At 37.1% G+C, this 24,241-nt stretch overlaps 1 protein-coding gene across 1 annotated transcript in view; it reads left to right on the top strand.

The window, feature by feature from the left end:
- The window catches only part of CCDC138 (coiled-coil domain containing 138), a 79,597-nt gene that overhangs the window by 18,551 nt on the left and 36,805 nt on the right, over positions 1 to 24,241 (top strand). Inside the window, exons 6-10 of the mRNA XM_074400311.1 lie at positions 2,485 to 2,604; positions 5,902 to 5,979; positions 6,091 to 6,198; positions 10,230 to 10,394; positions 23,498 to 23,614. Coding sequence (XP_074256412.1) covers positions 2,485 to 2,604; positions 5,902 to 5,979; positions 6,091 to 6,198; positions 10,230 to 10,394; positions 23,498 to 23,614 — 588 coding nt within the window. The remainder of the gene's footprint in view (positions 1 to 2,484; positions 2,605 to 5,901; positions 5,980 to 6,090; positions 6,199 to 10,229; positions 10,395 to 23,497; positions 23,615 to 24,241) is intronic.

Below are 24,241 nucleotides of genomic sequence, written 5' to 3'. Positions count from 1 at the left end.
TCATTTCTGATACTTAAAAATTCTAAAATTTCAAGTTCTTTTAAAAATTTGTTTGTTTTTCTCATAAGCATTTCTGTCTTTGTGTTTACATTTATGTATATTTACTTTTACCTCATGGAGCATAGTTTAAAACATTCATCTGTGTCATCTCAAGATTGGGATCTGTTAATTATCTGGTTTTTTTGAGGTTTACTTTCTTTGGTTTGTTTTATGTTCAGTGATTTTTATGGTATACTCAAGACCTTCTGGTTATCATGTTTCGGTTTTGGGTTCTATTGTTGCCCTCTGGAGAATGTTGTTGATTTTAAAGCGTTCAGCCCAGTTAGATTTAGGCCCCAGTTTTTTGTTTTGTTTTGTTTTTTCAGATGGTCTCTCTTTGTCACCCAGGCTGGAGTGCAGTGGTGCAATCTCAGCTCACTGCAGTGTCCGCCTCCTGGCTTCAAGCAATTCTTCTGCCTCAGCCTCCTGAGTAGCTGGGATTACAGGTGCCCACCACCATGCTCAGCTCATTTTTGTGTTCTTAATAGAGACAGAGTTTCACCATGTTGGTCAGGCTGGTCTTGAACTCCTGACCTCAAACAATCCACCTGCCCTGGCCTCCCAAAGTACTGGGATCATAGGTGTGAGCCACCTTGCCTGGCCAGGCCTCCGTTTTTTTCTCACCTCCTCTAGGCAGCGGTTCTTATCTCAGCTAAGCTTTCAAAGCCTTTGCAGTGTTGCTGTGGAGTTGTATTGTGCCTGTGCCTCTTAAAGGTTAGTGTGAAACTTGGGTAACAGTTTAAAATCCTGATGCATTTCTCAGAGCTTTGCTGTGCTGCTCTGGGTCTTTTTTGTGCAGGTAAAGAGGCATTGAAGTGTTAGCCAGGACTTAGGTAATATTTTTAAACTGAGCTCCCTTTTGCAAGCATTGGCTCTACTGCTTTTTGTCTGTCCTGTGGGTCCTTCTTTCTGATTTTTCTGCCAGAAAGACTGATATTCTTTTAGTTTTTAGTGAAATTTTTTTTAGAGCTTTAGTGAAAATAAAAAAAAAAATATTTAAAAAATTTTAGAGATGGAGTCTTGCTGTGTTACCCAGGCTGGAGTGCAGTGGCTATTCACAGACGTCATCATAGCTCACCATACCCTCAAGTCTCTTCCTCCCTCAGCCTCTTGAGTGGCTGGGACTGCAGATGTGCACCACTGTGCCCAGCGAGTTGAAGTTTTTGTTCTGCTTCTCCATGCCTGGGAACCACCCTGGGGCAAAATGTTGAGCGAAGACAAAAAACAAGAATGAGGAAGCTTTACCCTTGAGGGTTGCTTCTCCAAGTTTTCTCTCCCAGCACAATGTCCTCCCCTTTTTTCTCTTCACAGTTGTCAGGTAGTTGTTTTATGTTTTATTTAGGCCTTTTAGCTGCATTCAGTGGCAGAAGAGTTTATTGAGCTTATCGGTCTGTGCTAGAAATGGAATGCCTGTGTTTTTAATACGTTTTAGATATGGAAAAAGTTGGACAATGAAAATATTATATTAGTTTTAAAAATAACTGTCTTTGTGACTGTATCCTAAGTTATTTAAGGAATTATTTAATATAGTAATAAAATCATTCAAAGATTAACTCTTTAGAATATTGGATTTTTTTTTCACAGGGCTAAAGAATGCTTAGATTCTCTCATCTCTCCATTTCAATCTTATTCTTGATTCTCTCTCTTTAGATTTGTGTGTCTACTATTTTTATTAAGTATAAAGATAATTATCTTATTTTCATTGTATCTATATCATTAGTTGGAAGAAGGAAATTAATTCAATTTTTTGATTTCCTATAGAGACTTGTTTTAAAACTTTATGAGTAAGTTGAGAGTGAAATGTGAAACTATAAGTAATCGCATTTTAAATCTAAAACATGCTATCCCATTTAAATGTAATTGGGGGAAGTTGATTTGAATTATTTGCAGAACTGATTAAGAAGAGTCAAATGGTTTGGGGCTCAGAAATTTTATTATGTATTTAACATGTTTTGAGGTGAAAAGCAGGCATCAGAAATTTTATCTACTTCATGATGTTAGGAAGTCAGTTGGTTTTATAAAAGATTTACTTCTCAAGGATAATGTAAATTATACACTTTATAAAGCCATAAATAGTTTACTCATCTCTTGAAAAGTGTCAGAAATTCTTCATTGTTTTATTATTCCATGATGTCAAACAAAATATTCCATGAGTTTGTGTGAGTGGGTTTTTCTGAGCAGAAGCAGAAAATAGACTCATTGCTACTTTGTTAATGCTAATATGTTTTAATAAGTATGTTGTAAATGCTTTTGATGTTTTGTTGTTATTTTGGTAGATTGCATGGTTTTTATAAATTATTTGCCACCCTAGTCAGTTGTGCTTAAATTCAGTGATTAAAGTTTTTGTGATTGAAGTAGTTCTTATTTGTAATTAATTCATGTTTCACAGTGGTAGTGATATACAAGCCTTACAGGTTTTAGGTCAGAGTGTTTTTTTCCCCCTAGCAACATGATGCAGAAGTTGAACACTTAACTGAAGTTCTTAAGGAAAAGAATAGAGAAACGAAGAGACTGAGGTCCTCTTTTGATGCATTGAAAGAATTGAATGATACCTTAAAAAAGCAGGTAAGACCTGTTTTAATCTGTACTGGATATAAGACATTCTAAGAATTGTTATATATTAAAACAAATTTATATATTTGTTATATTAAAATATATATTTATATATGTTTATAACATATATTACGGTATGTTCATATGTTATATTTATAATATGTTTATATGTTACATATATAGCACATTTATATTTTTATAAAATATATATAACAAAAGAATAAGACTAAAATGTATATAACAAATTAATTTCTATATAACAAATTAAAGTCAGCCTTAGAACATATTTCAGCTAGAGAAAATTTAGATTACATTTGTTACCTTTATTTTAAAATACTTCCAAATATAAATAAAACATTCTTAAGCTCTTTGGTTTCTTATCTTTATTTGTTCTGGCAACCAGCTGACAAGCAAAGGGAAAAAAGACAAGCAAAAGAAAAAGCCTTATAACCTGAGAACTAATTACATTTTTAGGTACTGATCTCTGGCTTTTCTTCTTATTATTTTAACTACTGTTACATATCATAGCTTATTTAACATTCATTTATTTTCAAATATCTACTGTATCCTAGGCACTGTGCTAGACACAGGCCTTCACATTCCTTGTGTTCTTGTCGTTATAAACTGGCATCACATTGCTGTATAATTGTTTATATAAGTATTATAATTTAGGTTAATACATAATACCAAAATTGCATAACATAAATATTTTGTGAGTTATGTCTGTTTTTGTTCTTTCCTCTGCCAGTTTTTGGCTGAAAAATGTGAAAGTAAAGAAGTATAGTAAAGAGAGACAGGAGAATTATTATGTATGTATTAGATTGTGTGGGGAGTAGATGTTATAGCAGAAATTGGAGTAAACTCAGTTACTTTGAAAATGAAAGCATTGGACTGGGAATCTTTATGAGTTCTAAAATGTAACTTGAGCCTCAGACTCTCTCACAGTTCCTTTGCCAGCTGTCTGTCCTTTGCTGTTTCTGCCTTTATTTCCCTTTAATCTCTACTTGTTTTGATCCTCCTCTTTGTCAGTGATACATAGATACCCTGTTTCTCACTTGATCTAATACTTTGGCTTTCCTTAATTCATTTATGGCCTTTTACTCTTGGACTGTGAATTTGACGGCCCGTTGTCTGTTTGGAATCCTGCCTTATTCCTGGAGAGATCACTTTTTCTCATTACAGTATCATTCAACCACTCTCTTGTGATAGAATTTTAAAAATTCCTAGCGTAGGTACACTGTTGCCCTAGATACTATCTCTTAGGTTTCTGTTATCTTTAATAATTTTTGTAAATAGTTGCATGAGTATGTGGTAATTGGGGTGGATATGTGGATTACTAAATATTTGGACCTGTTTATAATTGGATTTATGAACTAGTGTGTACAAACTGAAAACATTTGGCAGAATGCTTTTTTGTTGTTGTTAGATGGAATTTCACTCTTGTTGCCCAGGCTGGAGTGCAATGGTGTGATCTCAGCTCATGACAACCTCCACCTCCCAGGTTCAAGCGATTCTCCTGACTTAGCCTCCCAAGTAGCTTGGATGGCAGAATGCTTTTTTTACGATTTCTTTGTTAAGAATAGATCAGAGGTCAGCACGCTTTTTCTATTAAGGATTAGGTAGTAAATATTTTGGGCTTTGTAGGCCATATGGTCTCTCTTTCACTGACCCAGCTCTGCCATCGTAGCGCAAAAACAGCCATAGGCAATAAGTGAATGAGCATGTCTGTGTTCCAAAATGACTGTATTTATAAAACAAGCAATAGGCAGATTTAGTCAACTTCTGGCTAGATGAAGATATATACTTTGAAACTGCTGAAGAAAAAGGTATGTTATTTCTGGGACTGACTTACACAGTAATTTATGCTAATACTGGATATACGTTTTTCTAATAACTTAAAAGCATTTCTCATTAAGTTGAGGAGGCAAGGATTAATGTTCAAGACTCATCATGGGGAGAGAGTCCCAGTGTATACCCCAGGATCTCAGTTGAAAGGAGCAGGGTTGTGCCTTGGGAGTGGATGAATTAAAGGGAGACAGAACTTTCCCAGACTGAAACCTGGCCTTGATTAAGCTCAGTTCCTGATCAGATTAAGGTGCTTACTCCTCGGTTTAAATGCCTAACAGAGGAAAATATGTCTTTCATTCTATACAAAATTAATAATCATATCAAAAGACAGAATTGCATAATTAAAAGTGAAAAAAAAAAACCCCAGAGAATATAAGCATACTTGGGAGTGATCCAGATATTGGAATTTCACAGGTCTAGCTCATGGCTTATTGGTTTATATTTTCAAAAAGCCACTTTTCATTCTTTAGGAAAATTATTTTAGATTCAGAGGGTACATGTGCAGCTTTGTTACATGGATATATTGTGTGACAGTGAGATCTGGGCTTCTAAAGTGTACTCTTCATTCATATAGTGAACATTGTACCCAGTAGGTTAATTTTCAACCCATCTCCATCCTCCCCTTCCCTTTTGGAGTCCCCAGTGTCTGTTATTTCCATCTTTATGTCCATGTGTATTGTTTATCTTTGACTTATAAGTGACAACATGGAATATTTAATTTTCTGTTTCTAAGTTATTTCTCTCAGGATTAATGACCTCCAACTCCGTCCATGCTGCTGCAAAAGACATGCTTTCATTCTTTTTTATGGCCACATAGTATTCTATTCATGGTGTATATGGATCACAAATTTGATTGTAAGGTACCATAAGTAATTTCATTAAAAAATCATTGGATACCCAGGAATAAATCTAAAGAGAGATGTGCAAGACATCTCTACTGAAAACTAGAAAACATTATTAAAAGAAAATAAGACCTAAATAAATTGAAGATATGTTCATGGAAGGGAAGACTCAATATTGTAAAGATGTCAGTTCTTCCATATATATACATGTAAGTCTATACGCAGACACGTATACACACATAATCCCAGTAATATGATCCGAGTTATAGCTCATTCTATTGCATACTTAGGATTTTACACTTTTCTTTATATATGTTATAGTTCAAATAGCAACTTTACTTAATAAAAACATTTCATTTTTATAAAATATGCGTATATGTTTTTAAGACATGTGGAGTCTTGCACATTTTTCATAAAATGAAGTAAATTATCTTAGAAACCATTAATATTTTAGGGAAAAATGGTGACTTCAGTTGTGATCTAATTTAATCATGAATGCTGTCTCTATTTGTTACATTGGTTGGCAGTATCGACCAGATTAGATAGTAGATTGAGAAACCCTTAGTATGAAACCACTTGAAGGTTTATATTGAAATATCTAACGTTTTCTACCCTTTAGTTAAATGAAGCAAGTGAAGAAAACAGGAAGATGGAGATTCAGGCTAAAAGAGTTCAAGCTCGTTTAGATAATTTACAGGTAAGTTGCCTGTTCTTCTCTAGAGACACAAGTATATATTTAAATGATTGCCTTTGAGTTTACTCATTTTGATACAGTTCTTCTTTAATTCATGCATATATGCTATTGCAGAGGAAGTATGAATTTATGACAATACAGAGATTAAAAGGAAGTTCCCATGCTGTTCATGAAATGAAAAGTTTAAAACAAGAAAAAGCACCAGTTTCAAAAACTTACAAGGTATGATGTGATTGAAAATTTCTCCAATGGAAAGCCAGGAAGATTTATCTGATGCTTTAATCTTTTCTCTTTGATTTTTTTATTTTTGGAATGTTTGCTCTGGAAAGGATTCACCATAATTTTTTAACAGGGAAATACCTTAAGAATATTTAAAATATACTTTCATTTGCAAAAACAAATTCTATTGTAGCAGTGTTTCAGGTACAATCATTGACACGCCATTAGTGTCTTTATTGCTTAATATGTTTTGACACTCCACAAGCATTTGGTTATATTTCAGTCAAGATTGCAATTCATCCCTGAATGGATTTCTATGTATCTTTGTTTTACTAAGAATTTTTAAAATTTGAGGTATAAATTACATATGGTAACATAATGCACAAATCCTTTAAAGTTTGATTAATTCTGATAAATATTTCATGTTGCCTACAACCAAATATAGAATATTTCCACTATCCTAGAAAGTTCTGTAGTGCCCTTTTCTAGTCAGAAGCCGTTGATCTGATTTACATTACCATAAGTTAGTTTTGCCTATTTGAGACATTTTGTCAGTGGAATTGTTTTGTGTGTACTTGTTTGTGTAAGGCTTTTTCTCAGCATAATTAGTGTGTATTAATAGTTGGTTCCTTACTATTGCCCAATAGTATGACTGCATCAGAGTTTGTTCATTCTTCTGTTGATAGACATCTGGGCTTTTTCTAATTTTGTCTGCAATGATTAAAGCTGCTATGAATATTGATGTATAGGGTTTTTATGGAATATGTTTTCATTTCTTTTGGGTATACCAGGACTATAATTTCTGGGTCATAGGGTAGATAAAGGTAGATGTATGTTTTTAAGAAACTGACAGTTTTCCAAATTGGTTGCACTGTTTTATATTCCTATTAATAGTATATCAAACTTTTGGGTCCTCCACAGCCTTTTCAACATTTCATGTTTTCAGTTTTGTCCATTTTTTTTTTTTTTTTTTTTGAGACAGAGTTTCGCTCTTGTTACCCGGGCTGGAGTGCAACGGCGCGATCTTGGCTCACCGCAACCTCCGCCTCCCGGGTTCAGGCAATTCTCCTGCCTCAGCCTCCTAAGTAGCTGGAATTACAGGCACGCGCCACCATGCCCAGCTAGTTTTTTGTATTTTTAGTAGAGACGGGGTTTCACCATGTTGACCAGGATGGTCTCAATCTCTCGACCTCGTGATCCACCCGCCTCGGCCTCCCAAAGTGCTGGGATTACAGGCTTGAGCCACTGCGCCCGGCTCAGTTTTGTCCATTTTAACCCTTCCAGTGGATGTGTAGTAGTATCTTATGGGCTTTGATCATTTTGATATTTTGATAAATTTTCTAGTTCTTTATAAATTGAGAAAATTGGAGTAAATTGAAAAGGTAAAGATTTTATATTCAGGAACTTAAGATAATTTTTCATCGAAAGGGAGTTAGTTTCTATTTGAAAAAATTAAGAAAGTGAAAAATTGTTCTTCAGAATAATGTGGTAATGCTACTATTTATCATTTTGTCTTTAGTCATCTGATTCTGATTTTGTAGATTGCCATCTGCTTAACGTTGCCTTTTTATTAATTTGCTTTTATATTTCTCTCTTTGAAGTCTTTTAAATTTTTTATTTTTAAAATTATTATTTTTAATTTTATTTTTTTGAGATGGAGTCTTGCTGTGTCACCCAGGCTGGAGTGCCATGGCACCATCTTGGCTCATGGCAACCTCTGCCTCCTGGGTTCAAGCCTCCTGAAGATATAGGATTACAGGCGCCCACCACCACGCCTGGCTAAGTTTTGTATTTTTAGTAGAGATGGGGTTTCACCATGTTGGCCAAGCTGGTCTCAAACTCCTGACCTCAGGTGATCTATCTGCCTCCACCTCCCAAAGTGCTGGGATTACAGACATGAGCCACCAAGCCCTGCCTGTTTTGTTTTTTAGATACAGAGTCTGCCTCTGCCACCCAGGCTGGAAGGCAGTGGCTTGATGATAGCTCACTGCAGCCTTGAATTCCTGGGTTCACATGATCCTCCCACCTCAGCCTCTGAAGTAGCTAAGACTGTAGGCATACACCATTACACTGAGCTAACTTTCATATTTTTTGTAGAGACACGGTCTTGCTGTGTTGCCCAGGCTGATATTAAATATCTGGCAGTCCTCCTGCCTCAGCCTCTCAGAGGGCTAGGATTATAGGCTCGAGCTACCACACCTAGTCTGTCTTTCAGATTTTTTTTTTTTTTTGAGATGGAGTCCTGCTCTTGTTGACCAGGCTGGAGTGCAGTGGCACAATCTTGTCTCAGTGCAACCTGCGCCTCCTGGGTTCAAGCAGTTCTCCTGCTTCAGCCTCCTGAGTAGCTGGGATTACAGGTGCCCACCACCACACCTGGCTAATTTTTGTATTTTTAGTAGAGATTTGGTTTCACCAAATAGTTCCCTGCTTAAGGTGGCTATTTATAGTGGTATCTTATTAAGAAAAATACTGAATTAAATTAGAAATGCATTTTGTAATAATACTTAAAATTAATCTAGTTAAATTTATAAAGTACTTTGTCCTTTTTTTTTTTTTTTGAGACAGAGTTTCGCCGTTGTTACCCAGGCAGGAGTGCAATGGCGCGATCTCGGTTCACCGCAACCTCCACCTCCTGGGTTCAGACAGTTCTCCTGCCTCAGCCTCCTGAGTAGCTGGGATTACAGGCACGCACCACCATGCCCAGCTAATTTTTTGTATTTTTAGTAGAGACGGGGTTTCACCATGTTGACCAGGATGGTCTCGATCTCTGGACCTCGTGATCCACCCGCCTCGGCCTCCCAAAGTGCTGGGATTACAGGCTTGAGCCACCGCGCCCGGCCTGTTCTTTTCTTTTACTTTTCATTTTGGTAGGCTCTCAGAGGACAAGCAAGATTGCTAGGAAAAAAATGTTCATATCATGTGTACTGAACGTTATACTGCAAAGACTAACAATTTTTGTGAGAAGAAAAAGATTCGAAGTTGCATAGTGGAAATTCTTTGGCTCTGGAAACCTTTAATTTTTTTTTATGGTCTTTTAATTGTGGTGGTTCATGCTTTTGAGTTAAGACTAATTTTACTTTTTTTTTTTTTTTTTTTTTTTTTGAGACTGAGAGACTGAGTTTCACTCTGTCACCAAGCTGGAGTGCAGTGGTGCAATCTCAGCTCACTGCAGTCTCCACCTCCTAGATTCAAGCGATTCTCTTGTCTCAGCCTCCCAAGTAGCTGGGACTGCAGGGGTGTACCACCATGCCAGCTAATTTTTTGTATTTTAGTAGAGACCGATTTCACCATGTTGGCCAGGATGGTGTCAATCTCCTGACCTGGTTTTCCGCCTACCTTGGCCTCTCAAAGTGCTGGGATTACAGGCATGAGCCACCAGGTCTAGCCACTAATTTTACTTTTTTTTTTTTCCATCTCACCAAACTTGGTCAAAGATTTTTTATGAAAAGTTTTCTTTTAGTGATAAGGTACAGTTAGTTCAACTTCCTAATTATGATTACTTTTCTTGCCTTCTCTCAGTTATTGTTTACATTGTTTTTAATATTAGTTAGTGAGATTTTCTTTGTTTTTTTTTTTTTTTTTTGAGGTGGAGTCTCGCTCTGTTGCCCAGATTGGAATGCAGTGGCATGATCTTAGCTCACTGCAACCTCCACCTCCTGGGTTCAAGTTGTTCTCCTGCCTCAGCCTTCTAGTAGCTGGGATTACAGGCCTGTGCCACCATGCCCAGCCAATTTTTGTATTTTTAGTAAAGACAGGGTTTCACCATGTTGGTTAGGCTGGTCTTGAACTCCTGACTTCAGGTGATCCACCTGCCTCAGCCTCCCAAATTGTTGGGATTACAGGTGTGAGCCGCTACACCTGACCAGCTGGGGAGGTTTGATTTGGAATTTCTTTTGTTTGGAGAAGCTCTGTTCTTAACATATTTTAATGAATTACTTTAGTCAAATTATTCTTTATTTACAGAATTTAAGGCTTGTCTTTGAAGTTTTATGAAGTTGTGAACTGAAGTAAATGATTTAATTTTTGACATATAGGTACCACTTAATGGGCAAGCTTATGAACTTTTAACTGTCTTCATGGACTGGATTGCGGATCATCATCTTAGCAAAGTGAAACATGACGAATCTGGAATGGATGGTAAAAAACCACAACTCAAGTTTGCTTCCCAGAAAAATGATATTCAGGAAAAGTGTGTAAAGGTTTGTTTTTTAATTTGTAATAAGTGACTCAGAATATATGAAGATGAACAAAGGATAAGCCAGGGCCAGGCGTGGTGGATCATGCCTGTAATCCCAGCACTTTGGGAGGCTGAGGCAGGTGGATCGCCTAAGGTCAGGAGATCGAGAGCAGCCTGGCCAACATGGTGAAATGCCATCTTCACTAAAAATAGAATAGCTGGGCGTCATGGCACGTGCCTGTAATCCCAGCAACTCAGGAGGCCGAGACAGGAGAAATGCTTGAATCTGGGAGGTGGAGGTTGCAGTGAGCTGAGATTGCACCACTGTACTCCAGCCTGGGTGACAGAGCAAGACTCTGTTTAAAAAAAAAAAAACTTATAAAAAACAAATTTGAGGGGCTGCCTCTGATAAGGCCCTTCTTGCTGGTCTCCTGCAGAGTCCAGAGGTGATGCCAGGATATCACATGGCTAGAGGGCCGAGCATGCTAGTGACAGTCTCTCTTCCTCTTATAAAGCCACCTGTCCAATTCCCATGATAATCCATTAACCCATGGATGGATTAATCCTCTCCCGAGGACATCCCCCATAACCCAGTCACCTCTTTTGAAAAGGTTTTCTTTTAGAAATGGTATCTCCCTGTGTCACCTAGGCTGGAGTGCAGTGGCCAGTCATTGCTTACTGCAGCCTCCAAACTCCTAGCCTTAGGCAGTCCTCCTGCCTCAGCCCTTTGAGAGGTTGGGACTACAGGCATATACCACTTTGCCCAGCTAATTTAAGAAAAAATTTTAATAAGAGATCGGACCTCGCTTCATTGCCCAGGCTGGTCTTGAACTTCTGGCTTCAAGCAGTCCTTCTGCCTTGGCCTCCCAAAGTATTGTCATTGTTACAGGTGAGAGCCACTGTGCCCGGAACTTGTCACCTTTTAAAGGCCCCACTTCCCAATACTGTCCTATTGGGAATTAAATTTCAACATGAGTTTTGGAGGGAACAAACATTCAAACCATAGCACGTGGCAAAAGGGAATTGAAGTTTGCTAATCAGATGACCTTAAAATGGGGAGATTATCTAGGATTATGTGAGTGGTCCCAATAATCATATAAACTCTTTAAACCTGAAGGAATCAAAAGAGTAGATAAGAGACTCAACCCACTCTTGCTGGCTTTGAAGATGGAGAAAGAGGTCCATGAGACATGGAATTCAGATATCTTTTTTTTTTTTTTGTGGCAGAGTCTCACTTTGTCACCAGGCTGGAGTGCGGTGGTACAATCTTGGCTTACTGCAACCTCCACCTCCTGGCTTCAAGTGATTCTCCTGCTTCAGCCTCCCAGGTAGCTGGGACTACAGGCACATGCCACCATGGCCAGCTAATTTTTATATTTTTAGTAGAGATGGGATTTCACCATGTTGGCCAGGATGGTCTCGATCTCTTGACCTCGTGATCTGCCTGCCTTGGCCTCCCAAAATGCTGGGATTACAGGTGTGAGCCACCACACCAGCCATCAGATATCTTCTAGAAGCTGGAAATTACCCTCAGCTGACAGTCGCTAAGGACATAGAAATCTCAGTGCTCTAACTGCAGCAAACTGGTTTCTGCATGCAACTTAAATGAGCAAGGAAATGGATCCTCCCTTAGCCTCCAGAAAGGAACACAGCTCTGTAGATACCTTGATTTTGACTGGCTGAGACCCACATTAGAATTCTGAACCTACAGAATTGTAAAATATTAAATTTGTGTTGTTTAAATATTAAGTTTGTGATACTTGTTATGGCAGCAATAGGACACAAATACACCTTTGTTTACAATTTTGTCTCTTAGTACCTACATCAATTATTTCCCTACATCCAGCCTTATTTTAGAAGTAACTGCTAATTAGGAAGTCTGCAGTATTAAAGTTCTGCAGAGAAATTTTATTTGTTAGAACTAGATGAGGGCTGGGCACGGTGGATTACATGGCTCTTACCTGTAATCCTCACACTTTTGAGAGGTTGAAATGAGAGAATTGCTTGAGCCTAGGAGTTTGAGATCAGCCTGGGCAACATGGCGACACCCGATCTCTACAAAAAATGCAAAATTAGCTAGGTGTGGTGGTGCACACCTGTAGTCCCAGTTCCTTGGGAGGCTAAGGTGGGAGGATCTCCTGAACCTGGGGAAGTTGAGGCTGCAGTGAGTTGTGATTTCACCATTGCACTCCAGCCTGGGCAACAGAGAGAGACCTGTCTGATGAAAAGAAATGAAATCAGGATCATGTAATACTGTGTTTTTATATTAGTCTAATGACATACGAGAATAATATTCAGCACATGTATTTCTCAGGATTCATTTTAACGTCTCTAAATAAAAAGTTGTCTGTTGATGTGTTCAGGATTTGCAGTTTCTGTTGAGCCTAGATCTTTCAATTCAAATACTGTTTTCAACTTATTATGTATTAATAAAGGTAGAACAGTCTTAAGGTATATAAGTAATCTTTTAAATATGATAATAGAAGGATAAGTAGTACCCAATTAACAAATTAATTTCTTGTGGCCATCACAAGCAGGTATTCACATCTCTTTAGGAAGATGTAAAATTTGTAATTTTAAATAATGCAACCTTATCTTAAAACACTTTTTTTGTTGTTGTTATAGAACTCTGCTAACCACTTGGGCAAGAATTATATTTATTCTCAGAATACTAGTATAACAATATTTTAGCAAAATAATCTTTTCAGAAATTACCTTTGGAAACTTCTGACAGATTTTTTTTTTTATATTTGATCACAGTTACAACTCATTATCATTTGAGGATGGATTTAATATTTAAAAACACATAAAGCCACTGAGGAGTAAATTTGATATACTGGGTATACCTTATAACACTAATTTTCTTGTGTGATTCAGTGACTTAAGGGTAGAATATTATCAAAGAAATTGAGATAGAAAAATTCAATACAACCTGGAGTGGAAGGTACTATGTGTTACAAGTAATGATTGTAAAATTTGGCTGTAGGACCCACATCATCAACATGTTAGAGTAGGAAGTTTCAGGCCCTTATTCCTCGGTGGAAACACCAAGCTAATTTGAATATAATGACCAGGACATGTTTGTGAGAATTGTAGAGACCAGTTGAGAAGCTGTAGCACTCAAGCTAAAACATTAAAAAGAAGGGACTATTTCAAAAGGAGTGGGAAATTTTGTGGCATTTTGCATGTGTGTTCCCCGCCTAGTATAGTGCAATGCAACCAGGAGGAAATTTCCTATACCCTACCTTCTCCTTTGGGACCGAAACAAAGTAATGGACTATGTGTTCAATATTTTGGCCTATCCAAAGTCTGCCCACAGAACTGGTATACATCTCATCTCACTCAGAGTGTTGAAGGGAATGGTAGCATAGTTCGGAAGCTGCAGGAAACAGACATGATTGCTGCAGCACGTAAGATCTTAAGAGATCTGCACTTCTGCTGGAAGAGGTCAGAGGGACACAGAGATTATGGGTTTCTGAGAAGAAACAGCAATAAGTTGCTAGGGAAATTAAGACTGTCAAAAACACACATACAAGCCCACAGAAGGCACTTCTCGCAGAAAAATTTGGGTGGTCCCAAAACCTCTAGCTGGGCTGGTTCATGAAAGTGTTTCCCTGTATGAAGCCAGTTGTAAAGATTCAGAAAGTTATTTGTTTTTCACTTTTTCAAATGGTCAAATATCCATTCAAAAAGGATCAGAAGGCATACAAAGGAACAGGGACATTGATCAAATCAAAAACGAAAACAAAGCTTCAGAAACTGACCCTAAAGAAATGCAGAACCCCGAGCTTTGTGATAGATGATTTAAAAACTGTGACAGATAATTTAAAAACTGAGAATGCAAAAAACTAAGCAAAATCAGGAAAATGATGCAAGAAAAAAGTTACAATATAAACTAGAAGATATAAATTATAAGAAAGAACCAAATAAAAATTCTGGAGCTGAAGAGTACAATAATATGAACTATAAAAGTCAAGAGCAGACTTGATTATGCAGAAGAAAACAACAACACACTTGAAGACAAATAAATCTAAAATTGAGTTAGAGGCTGGGCACAGTGGCTTACACCTGTAATCTCAGTGTTTTAGGAGGCCAAAGCAGGAGGATCACTTGAAGCCAGGTGTTCAAGACCAGCCTGGTCAACATAGACCCCATGTCTACAAAAAGCTATAACAAAATAATGAAATTATGTCAGAGGAGCAAAGAGATCAAGCGAACCAGTATATGCATGATGTAAGTCTCAGAGTGAGAAGAGAGAAGGAGAAATAACAGGGAGCTTATTTGTAGAAATAATGGCTTAAAACTTCCCAAACTTGCCTTTTCTTGAGGAAAGAAATGGGCATACAAATTCAGGAAACTCAAGGAACTCCAGAGAGGACAATTCCAAAGACACCCACTCTAAGATACATTATTATCAAATTGTCAAAAGTAAAATACAAAGGTAAGCTTGAAATTGACAAGAGAAAAGCAACTTGTCAGGTTCAAGGGAGTTCTCTAAGAATTTCAGCAGATTTCTTAGCAGAAACCTTGCAGGCCAGCATGCAGTGGGATGATACATTCAAAGTTGTGAGTGCAAAAAAATCCAAAACTGTTAACCAAGAGTACTATATCCAGCTATAACTATCCTTCAAAGATAAAGGAGAGATTAAGACTTTCTCAGATAAACAATAGTTGTGGGAGTTCAGTAACCATTAGACCTGCCCTATAAAAAATACTAAAGAGGGTCCTTCAGATTGAAATGAAAGCATACTACACAGCAACATGAAGCCATATAAAAGTATAACATTCTGTGTTAAAGACCAATAAATGGACAAATATAGTAAGTAGCCTATATTATTATAATCTTGGTACATAAGTTGATTTTTAATTCTTACATAGAAAGTAAAAGACAACAGTATTTAAAAAAAACTAAGTCTATGTAAAGGGGTAATACAACATAAAAAGATGTAATTTGTGGCCAGGTATGCTGGCTCATGCCTGTAATCCCAGCACTTTGGGTGGCCAAAGTGGGTGGATCATCTGAGGTCAGGAGTTTGAGACTAGCCTGGCCAGCATGATGAAACCCTGTCCCTACTTAAACTACAAAAAATTAGCCAGGTGTGGTGGTGCATACCTGTAATCCCAGCTACTTGGGAAGCCAAGGCAGAAGAATTGCTTGAACCTGGGAGGTGGAGGTTGCAGTAAGCTTAGGTTGCACCACTGCACTCCAGCCTGGGTAACAGAATGAGACTCTGTCTTAAACCAACAAACAAAAAAAGATTGAATTTGTGACATTAGTAACATGAAGTGAGAGTGTGGAGCTAAAATGGTGTAGAGTTATTGTATTCAGTTGACATTGATGTAAAATAGTTATAACTTTAAGATGTTTTATGTAATTGATCACAAAGAAAATACTTATAGAATATACACAAAAGCAAATGAAAAGGGATTGTAAGCATGTCACATGCACAAAAAATTAGTGAAATACGAAGGCAGTAGGAGAGGAAAGGAGGAACCAGAAAAGCTACAAAACATATAGAAAAAAAATAGCAAAATGGTAATAGTAAGTCCTTATCAGTAATTACCTTAAATGTAAATGGGTGAAATTTTAAAAAAAAATGAAATTAGAGTGGCCAAATGGATTTAAAGAGCCAGTACTCAACTGTATGCTTTCTATAAGGGACTCATTTTAGATCTAAAGACATGTATAGGCTGAAAATGAAAGGATGGAAAAAGACAATCCTTGTCAATGGTCACTAGAAGAGAATAGAAATAGTTATATAAGACAAAATACACTTTATGTCAAAAACTGTTACAAGAGACAAGGACACTGTATAAATGATAAAAGGGTCAATTCACCAAGAAGATATAAATATTTATGCCCTAAAGCTTCAGACTTCTGAAATAAGTCTGAAGCAAACATTGACAGAATTGAAGAAATAGTAACATAATAATACTAGGAAACTTCAGTACCCCATTTTTAGAAATAAATAGAATAACCAGACAGAATATAGGTAAGGAAATGGAGGACTTGAACAACATAATAAATTAACTCAATCTCTTAGACATATACAGAACACTCTACCCAACAACAGCAGATTATACATTCCTCTCAAGTGTACGTGGAACATCCTCCAGATAAACTACATGTTTGGGAGCACAAAACAAGTCTTTTTTTTTTTTTTGAGACGGGTTTCGCTCTTGTTACCCAGGCTGGAGTGCAATGGCACAATCTCGGCTCACTGCAACCTCCGCCTCCTGGGTTCAGGCAATTCTCCTGCCTCAGCCTCCTGAGTAGCTGGGATTACAGGCACGCGCCGCCATGCCCAGCTAATTTTTTGTATTTTTAGTAGAGACAGGGTTTCACCATGTTGACCAGGATGGTCTCGATCTCTTGACCTCAAGATCCACCCACCTCGGCCTTCCAAAGTGCTGGGATTACAGGCTTGAGCCACCGCGCCCGGCCCCAAAACAAGTCTTAATAAATTTTCAAAGATTGACATCATTACAAAATTTCTGATCACAATGAAGTAAAACTTCAAGCAAGGATAACTATAAAATCCATAAATATGTGAAACTTTAAGAACTCACTCTATAGCAACTATTGGGTTTTGATTCATGTTTCCCTGATGACTAATGTTGAGTATCATTTCATGTGCTTATTGGCCATTTGGATATCTCTTTTAGATAAGTGTCTATTTAAATACATTTAGCATTTATTGAGCTTTTTTATCACTGAGTTTTTTGGAGGTTTTGTTTTTAAATATTCAAGATGGATATTCTTTATCCAATATGTGATTTCAAAATATTTTCTCCATTTAGCAGTTGTCTGTTGACTTTCTTGATTGTATCCATTGAAGCATAAAAGTTTAATTTTTTTTTTTTTTTTGAGATGGTGTTTTGCTCTTGTTGCCCAAGCTGGAGTGGAATGGTGCGATCTTGGCCCACTACAACCTTGGCCTCCTAGGTTCAAATGATTCTCCTGCCTCAGCCTCCTGAGTAGCTAAGATTATAGGTGCACACCACCACACCTGGCTAACTTTTTTATTTTTGTTTTTAATACTATACTTTCAGTTCTCAGGTACATGTGTAGATCGTGCAGGATTGTTACATAGGTACACACATGCCAGGGTAGTTTGCTGCATCCATCCCCCTGTCATCTGCATTAGGTATTTTTCCTAATGTTATACCTCCCCTATCCCTCAACCCCCTGCTACCCCTTTTGGTAGTGCCCACACCCCCCAACAGGTATGTTATGTTCCCTCCCTGTGTCCGTGTGTTCTCATTGTTCAACACCCACTTATGAGTGAGAACATGCAGTGTTTGGTTTTCTGTTCTTGTGGCAGTTTGCTGAGAATGATGGTTTCTAGCTTCATCCATGTCCCTGAAAAGGACATGAACTCATCCTTTTTTATGGCTGCATAGTATTACATGGTGTATATGTGCCACATTTTCTTTATCCATGCTATCGTTGATAGGCATTTGGGTTGGTTCCAAGTTTTTGCTATTGTAAACAGTGCCACAATGAACATATGTGTGCACATGTCTTTATAATAGAATGATTTATAATGGGATTGCTAGGTCACATGGTATTTCTATTTGTAGATCCTTGAGGAATCACCACTGTCTTCCACAATGGTTGAACTAATTTACACTCCCACCAGCAGTATAAAAGTGTTCCTATTTCTCCATATCCTCTCCAACATCTGTTGTCTCCAGATTTTTTAATGATTGCCATTCTAACTGGCGTGAGATGATATCTCAATGTGGTTTTGATTTGCATTTCTCTAATGACCAGTGATGATGAGCTTTTTTTCATAAGTTTGTTGGCTGCTTAAATGGCTTCTTTTGAAAACTGTCTGTTCATATCCTTCACCCACTTTTTGGTGGGTTTTTTTTTTTTTCCTTGTAAATCTGTTTTAGTTCTTTGTAGATTCTGGATATTAGTCCTTTGTCAGATTGGTAGCTTGCAAAAATTTTTTTGCCATTTTGTTGGTTGCCGGTTCACTCTAATGATTGTTTCTTTTGCTGTGCAGAAGCTCTTAAGTTTAATTAGATCTCATTTGTCTGTTTTGGCTTTTGTTGCCTTTGCTTTTGGTGTTTTAGTCATGAAGTCCTTGCCTATGCCTATGTCCTGAATGGTATTGCCTAGATTTTCCTCTGGGGTTTTTATGGTGTTAGGTCTTATGTTTAAATCTTTAATCCATCTGGAGTTAATTTTTGTATAAGGTGTAAGGAAGGGTCCAGTTTCAGCTTTCTGCACATGGCCAGCCAGTTTTCCCAACACCATTTATTAAACAGGGAATCCTTTCCCCATTGCATGTTTTTGTCAGGTTTGTCAAAGATCAAATGGTTGGAGATGTGTGGCATTACTTCTGAGGCCTCTGTTCTGTTCCATTGGTCTATATCTCTGTTTTGGTACCAATACCATGCTGTTTTGGTTACTGTAACCTTGTAGTATAGTTTGAAGTCAGGTAGCATCATGCCTCTAGCTTTGTTCTTTTTGCTCAGGATTGTCTTGGCTATACAGGCTCTTTTTTGGTTCCATATGAAGTTTAAGGTGTTTTTTTTCCAGTTCCTGTGAAGAAGGTCAGTGGTAGCTTGATGCAGATAGCGTTGAATTGATAAATTACTTTGGGGCAGTATGGCCATTTTCACGATACTGATTCTTCCTAACCATGAAAATGGAATGTTTCTCCATCTGTTTGTGTCCTCTCTTATTTCGTCGAGCAGTGGTTTATAGTTCTCCTGGAAGAGGTCCTTTACATCCTTTGTTAGTCGTATTCCTAGGTATTTTATTCTCTTTGTAGCATATTCCTAGGTATTTTATTCTCTTTGTAGCAGTTGTGAATGGCAGTTTGCTCTTGATTTGGTTCTCTTTAAGTCTCTTATTGGGGTATAGGAATGCTTGTGATTTTTTCACATTGATTTTGTATCCTGAGACTTTGCTGAAGTTGCTTATCAGTTTCAGGAGATTTTGGGTTGAGACGAAGGGGTCTTCTAGATATACAATAATGTCGTCTGCAAATAAAGACAATTTGACTTCCTCCTTTCCTAATTCATAATATTAGATTTGGCAGTGATTACATGGCTAAGACACTAAAAGCACAGGCAACAAAAGCAAAAATAAACTGAACTTCATCAAAATTAAAAACATTTGTGCATCAGCAGAGTAAAATGGCAGTCACCAGAATGGGAGGAAATATTTTCAAATTGTGTATCTGACACGTGATTGCTACCCACAATATATAAGGAACTCTTTCAATTCAGTAAAAAACAAAACCAAAAAACCCTGTTTTTTAAAATGCAAGCAAATAACCTAAGTAGATATTTCTCTAAAGATACAGAAATGACCCCTAAGCACATAAAAAGATGTTTAACATCACTAATCTGTAAGGAAATGCAAAACCATAGTAAGATACCTGTATGTTTTCTTTCTTTTTTTTTTTTTTTTTTTTTGAGACGGGGTTTCACTCTTGTTACCCAGGCTGGAGTGCAATGGCACGATCTCGGCTCACCACAACCTCCGCCTCCTGGGTTCAAGCAATTCTCCTGCCTCCACCTCCCTAGTAGCTGGGACTACAGGCGTGCGCCACCATGCCCAGCTAATTTTTGTATTTTTAGTAGAGACGGGGTTTCACCATGTTGACCAGGATGGTCTCGATCTCTTGACCTCATGATCCACCCGCCTCGGCCTCCCAAAGTGCTGGGATTACAGGCGTGAGCCACCGCGCACGGCCCTGTATGTTTTCTTTCAAGAGTTTTATGTATCATTCATTTATGGATAGTTGGGCAGCTGCCATCTCATGGATGTTGAGAATAGTGCTGATATGAATATGGGCTTGCAAATATCCATTCAAGATTGTGCTTTTAATCCTTTTGGACATATATTCATAATGGGATTGTTAGATCATTTGATAGTTCTATTTTCAATTTTTGAGAAACTGCTATACTGTTCACCATAGTAAATGAATGCTCTATAGATTTTGGTAGAGATTACATCAAACCTGTAGATCGCTTTGGGTAGCATGGACACCTTAATAATACTAAGTTTTCTAACCCACGAACATAAAATTTCATTCTACTTATTTGTGTCTGTTTTAATTTTTTTCTTCACTGTTTTGTGTTTTTTAGTGTATACGTTTTTTGCCTGCTTGCTTAGGTTTATTCCTAAGTATTTTATTAATGTTGATGCTATTTGTAAATGGAACTGTTTTCCTAATTTCCTTTTTGGATTGTTCACTGTTAGTGTATGGAAACACATCTGATTTTTGAGTATTGATTTTGTATTCAGCAACTTTGCTGAATTTGTATATTCTAACTTTTTTTTTTAAAATTGTGGAATATTTAGGATTCCACAATTCTTTCTACATATGAGGTCATGCCATCTGAGAAGAGAAATGGTTTTACTCCTTCTTTTCGAATTTGGATCCTTTTTATTTCTTTTTCTTTTTCTTTTTTTTTTTTTTTTTGAGACGGAGTTTCGCTCTTGTTACCCAGGCTGGAGTGCAGTGGCATGATCTCGGCTCACCGCAACCTCCGCCTCCTGGGTTCAGGCAATTCTCCTGCCTCAGCCTCCTGAGTAGCTGGGATTACAGGCACGAGCCACCATGCCCAGCTAATTTTTTGTGTTTATAGTAGAGACGGGGTTTCACCATGTTCACCAGGATGGTCTCGATCTCTCGACCTCGTGATCCACCTGCCTCGGCCTCCCGAAGTGCTGGGATTACAAGCTTGAGCCACCGCGCCCGGCTATTCCTTTCTCTTACCTGGTTTCCCTGGCTTGTGCTATGGCGAATAGAAGTGATGCGGACGTGCACCCTTGTCTTGTCCTAATTGGGAGTGAAGGCTTTCATTCTTTCACCTTCATAGTAAACACTGTGGGCTTTTCATATATAGTCTTTATTATATCGAGGTTGTTTCCCTCTGTTAAGTTTGTTGAGTATTTTTATCATGAAAGGATGTTGAATCTTGTTCAGCACTTTTTCTTTGTCAATTGAAATAATCCTGTGGGTTTTGTCTTTCATTTTGTTAAAATGGTGTATTACACTAGATTTTTAACATGTTGAACCATCTTTACATTGCAGGAATCAATCTCACTTAGTCATGGTGTATAATCTTTTCAGTCTACAGCCATCCACTACATAATGATGTTTGGGACAATGGTAGAGTGTATTTATTATGGTGGTCCCATACAATTATAATAGACTGAAGAAAAAATAATATTTAAAAAAAGATTATAATGGAGTTGAAAATTTCCTGTCACTTTGTGATATCATAGCTAGTCATGATGTTGTAGCAGAACACATTACTCACATGTTTGTGGTGATGCTGATGTAAAGAAACCTGTGCCGCCAGTTACACAGACATAGAGCACACGCACTTCTGTACAGTACATACTACTTGATAATAAACAACCATGTTACTGGCTAATGAATTTACCGTTTATTCTTTTATAGTGCATCTCTGTCATTAACTGATTCATGACTTTATTTAAAAGTTGGGGAGAGAAGTTTATATAAAGTTTTACTGAGCTTATGACCGTAAGAGAGTATATGGCGTCCAAATTTCATTCTTCCATAAAAATGCTACTTAGACATTTTTCAACTTCAGAGGTGTCTATAATTGTTTCAATTTTTTTTTTAAAGACACCAGAGTGTTCAATGGTAGGAAGACAGGAGCCACGGGGAAAGCATTGGGCAGACCCTTTATTGTGGTTTCCACATGAAAGAAAATGCAGGGCAGGGTGAACAAATAGGATTGGCTAATTAGAATAATTTTGACTGGTACTAAGCTCTAGGGGTGGTTCCTAGTGGCTCTGGTAAGATTATAGCAGAGAATATTGGTCTGGCTCTGACCAATATTTTGTCTATCAGAGGCATACTCTGGGCTGAGCACTTTGCTATATTTAAGAATTGGCTGGTCCAGGGAGGATCAATCTCTCCCCAACTGGAAAGGTTTTTTAAGATGTCAAAACATTGTAATATACAAAGTTTTTTTTTTTTTTTTGAGACAGAGTTTCACTCTTGTTGCCCAGTCTTGAGTCCATGGTGTGATCTTGGCTCACTGCAACCTCTACCTCCCTGGTTCAAGTGATTTTCTTGCCTCAGTTTCCCAAATAGCTGAGGTTACAGGCATGCGTCACCATGCCTGTCTGATTATTTTTAGTAGACACAGAGTTTCTCTGTGTTGGTTCAGACTGGTATCGAACTCCTGACGTCAGGTGATCCGCCTGCCTTGGCGTCCTGAAGTGCTGGGATTACAGGCATGAGCCACCACTCCTGGCTCCAGAAAATTTTTAAAAATACATGTATCTAAATAAACACAATATATGCATAATCATTAGTCCAAAGAATCTTTATACAGTTGATATATACATTTTTCTATTGCTATACAATTACTTTCAGTTTTATACTCTTATAAACAGTGTAGCAATAAATATCTTTGTACATGGCTTTTGGAGGGATTTTCTTCAAATGATTTTCTTAGGCTGGTATCTCAGAAGTGGGAATATTCTGTTAGAGCCTTAGAATATATCTTTATGGTCCTGAAATCATTTAGCAAAATGATGCTGTTTTGAAGCAAAGTTCATAGACATCTTTAAACATTTAAATATTATTTTTATAAATTAACATATTTAGATATGCATGCAGTGTAGACATGTAAAAAAGTAAATATTATTCTAGTTTCTGAAATCTAGCTTTAAAAATAATCCTTTCATATATCTTTTTCAATATAAATTTATATAGACATATTTTATGTAAATGAGATTTTTATTCCATTTGCTTCCTTATAAACACCTTTTTTTCCATACCAGAATATGCCATGGCAATAAATGTGAATCTAGGTTATCATTTTTAATGGTTACATATGTACCGTAAATTTATTTAACCATTTAAGGTTCAGAGAATATCTTTGTGTAGGTTAATCTCCTTAAACTAGATGTGCTGTTATTGCTGGATGAAAGAAAATGCATATATAAAACTTCAGATACATATTGCTAAATTGTATTGCATATAGTTTTAAAGTGAAGGTTTTTTGTTGGAGAACTTTTTTTTAAGTTAATTTTGGAAAATTGTAGCAGTTGATTTCAGAAATTTAAAAATACTGTGTTTTTATATTTATTTTCCATCATTTTCTCTTTAGCTTTTGCCTCTGATGACAGAGCAGTTACAGTGGATGCCATTTGTGAACACCAAACTTCATGAGCCTTTTGTAAAATTTATATATTGGTCCCTAAGGCAGCTAGATGCTGGAGCACAGGTAATTGGTTAATAGGAATTTATCTTCAAGTAATACTCCACTTAATATTACTTCTTGATCTTGTTTCACAATATCTGTTTTGAATATATTCTCTGTATTTTAGAATAATCTTCCCTATGTGTAACTTATCTTGCTGGGATTTTGATAGGAATTGTGTAAAAACTGCTTACCAATTTGAGAATCGACATCTTTCCTTTGTTAAGTCTTCCAATTTTTATGAACATAAAATGCCTTTTTATTTAGAACTTTATCAATGTTGTATAGTTTTCATCATAAAATTGCTGCATTCTTGTTTAGATTTTTGCTGAGTATTTAAATTTTTGGAGTAATTTTGATTGATATTGTCATTTTACTTTTGATGTTTACATATTCATTCATCATGTATAGAAATAAAATTGATTTTTGTTTATTTTGTATACTGTGACGTTGACCTTATTAATTTTAGGAGTTTTCTTGGAGCTTCCGCTTCCTCAGGATTTTCTTTTTTTTTGAGATGGAGTCTTGCTCTGTAGCCCAGGCTGGAGTACAGTGGCGTGATCTCGACTCACTGCAACCTCCACCTCCCAGGTTCAAATGATTCTCCTGCCTCAGCCTCCCGAGTAGCTGGGATTTCAGGCATGTGCCATC

This window comes from Saimiri boliviensis, chromosome 1, assembly GCF_048565385.1.
Source record: "Saimiri boliviensis isolate mSaiBol1 chromosome 1, mSaiBol1.pri, whole genome shotgun sequence".
Lineage (NCBI taxonomy): Eukaryota > Metazoa > Chordata > Mammalia > Primates > Cebidae > Saimiri > Saimiri boliviensis.
The sequence above is the reverse complement of the archived record's forward strand: the minus strand, read 5'-3'. Positions and strand labels throughout refer to the sequence as shown.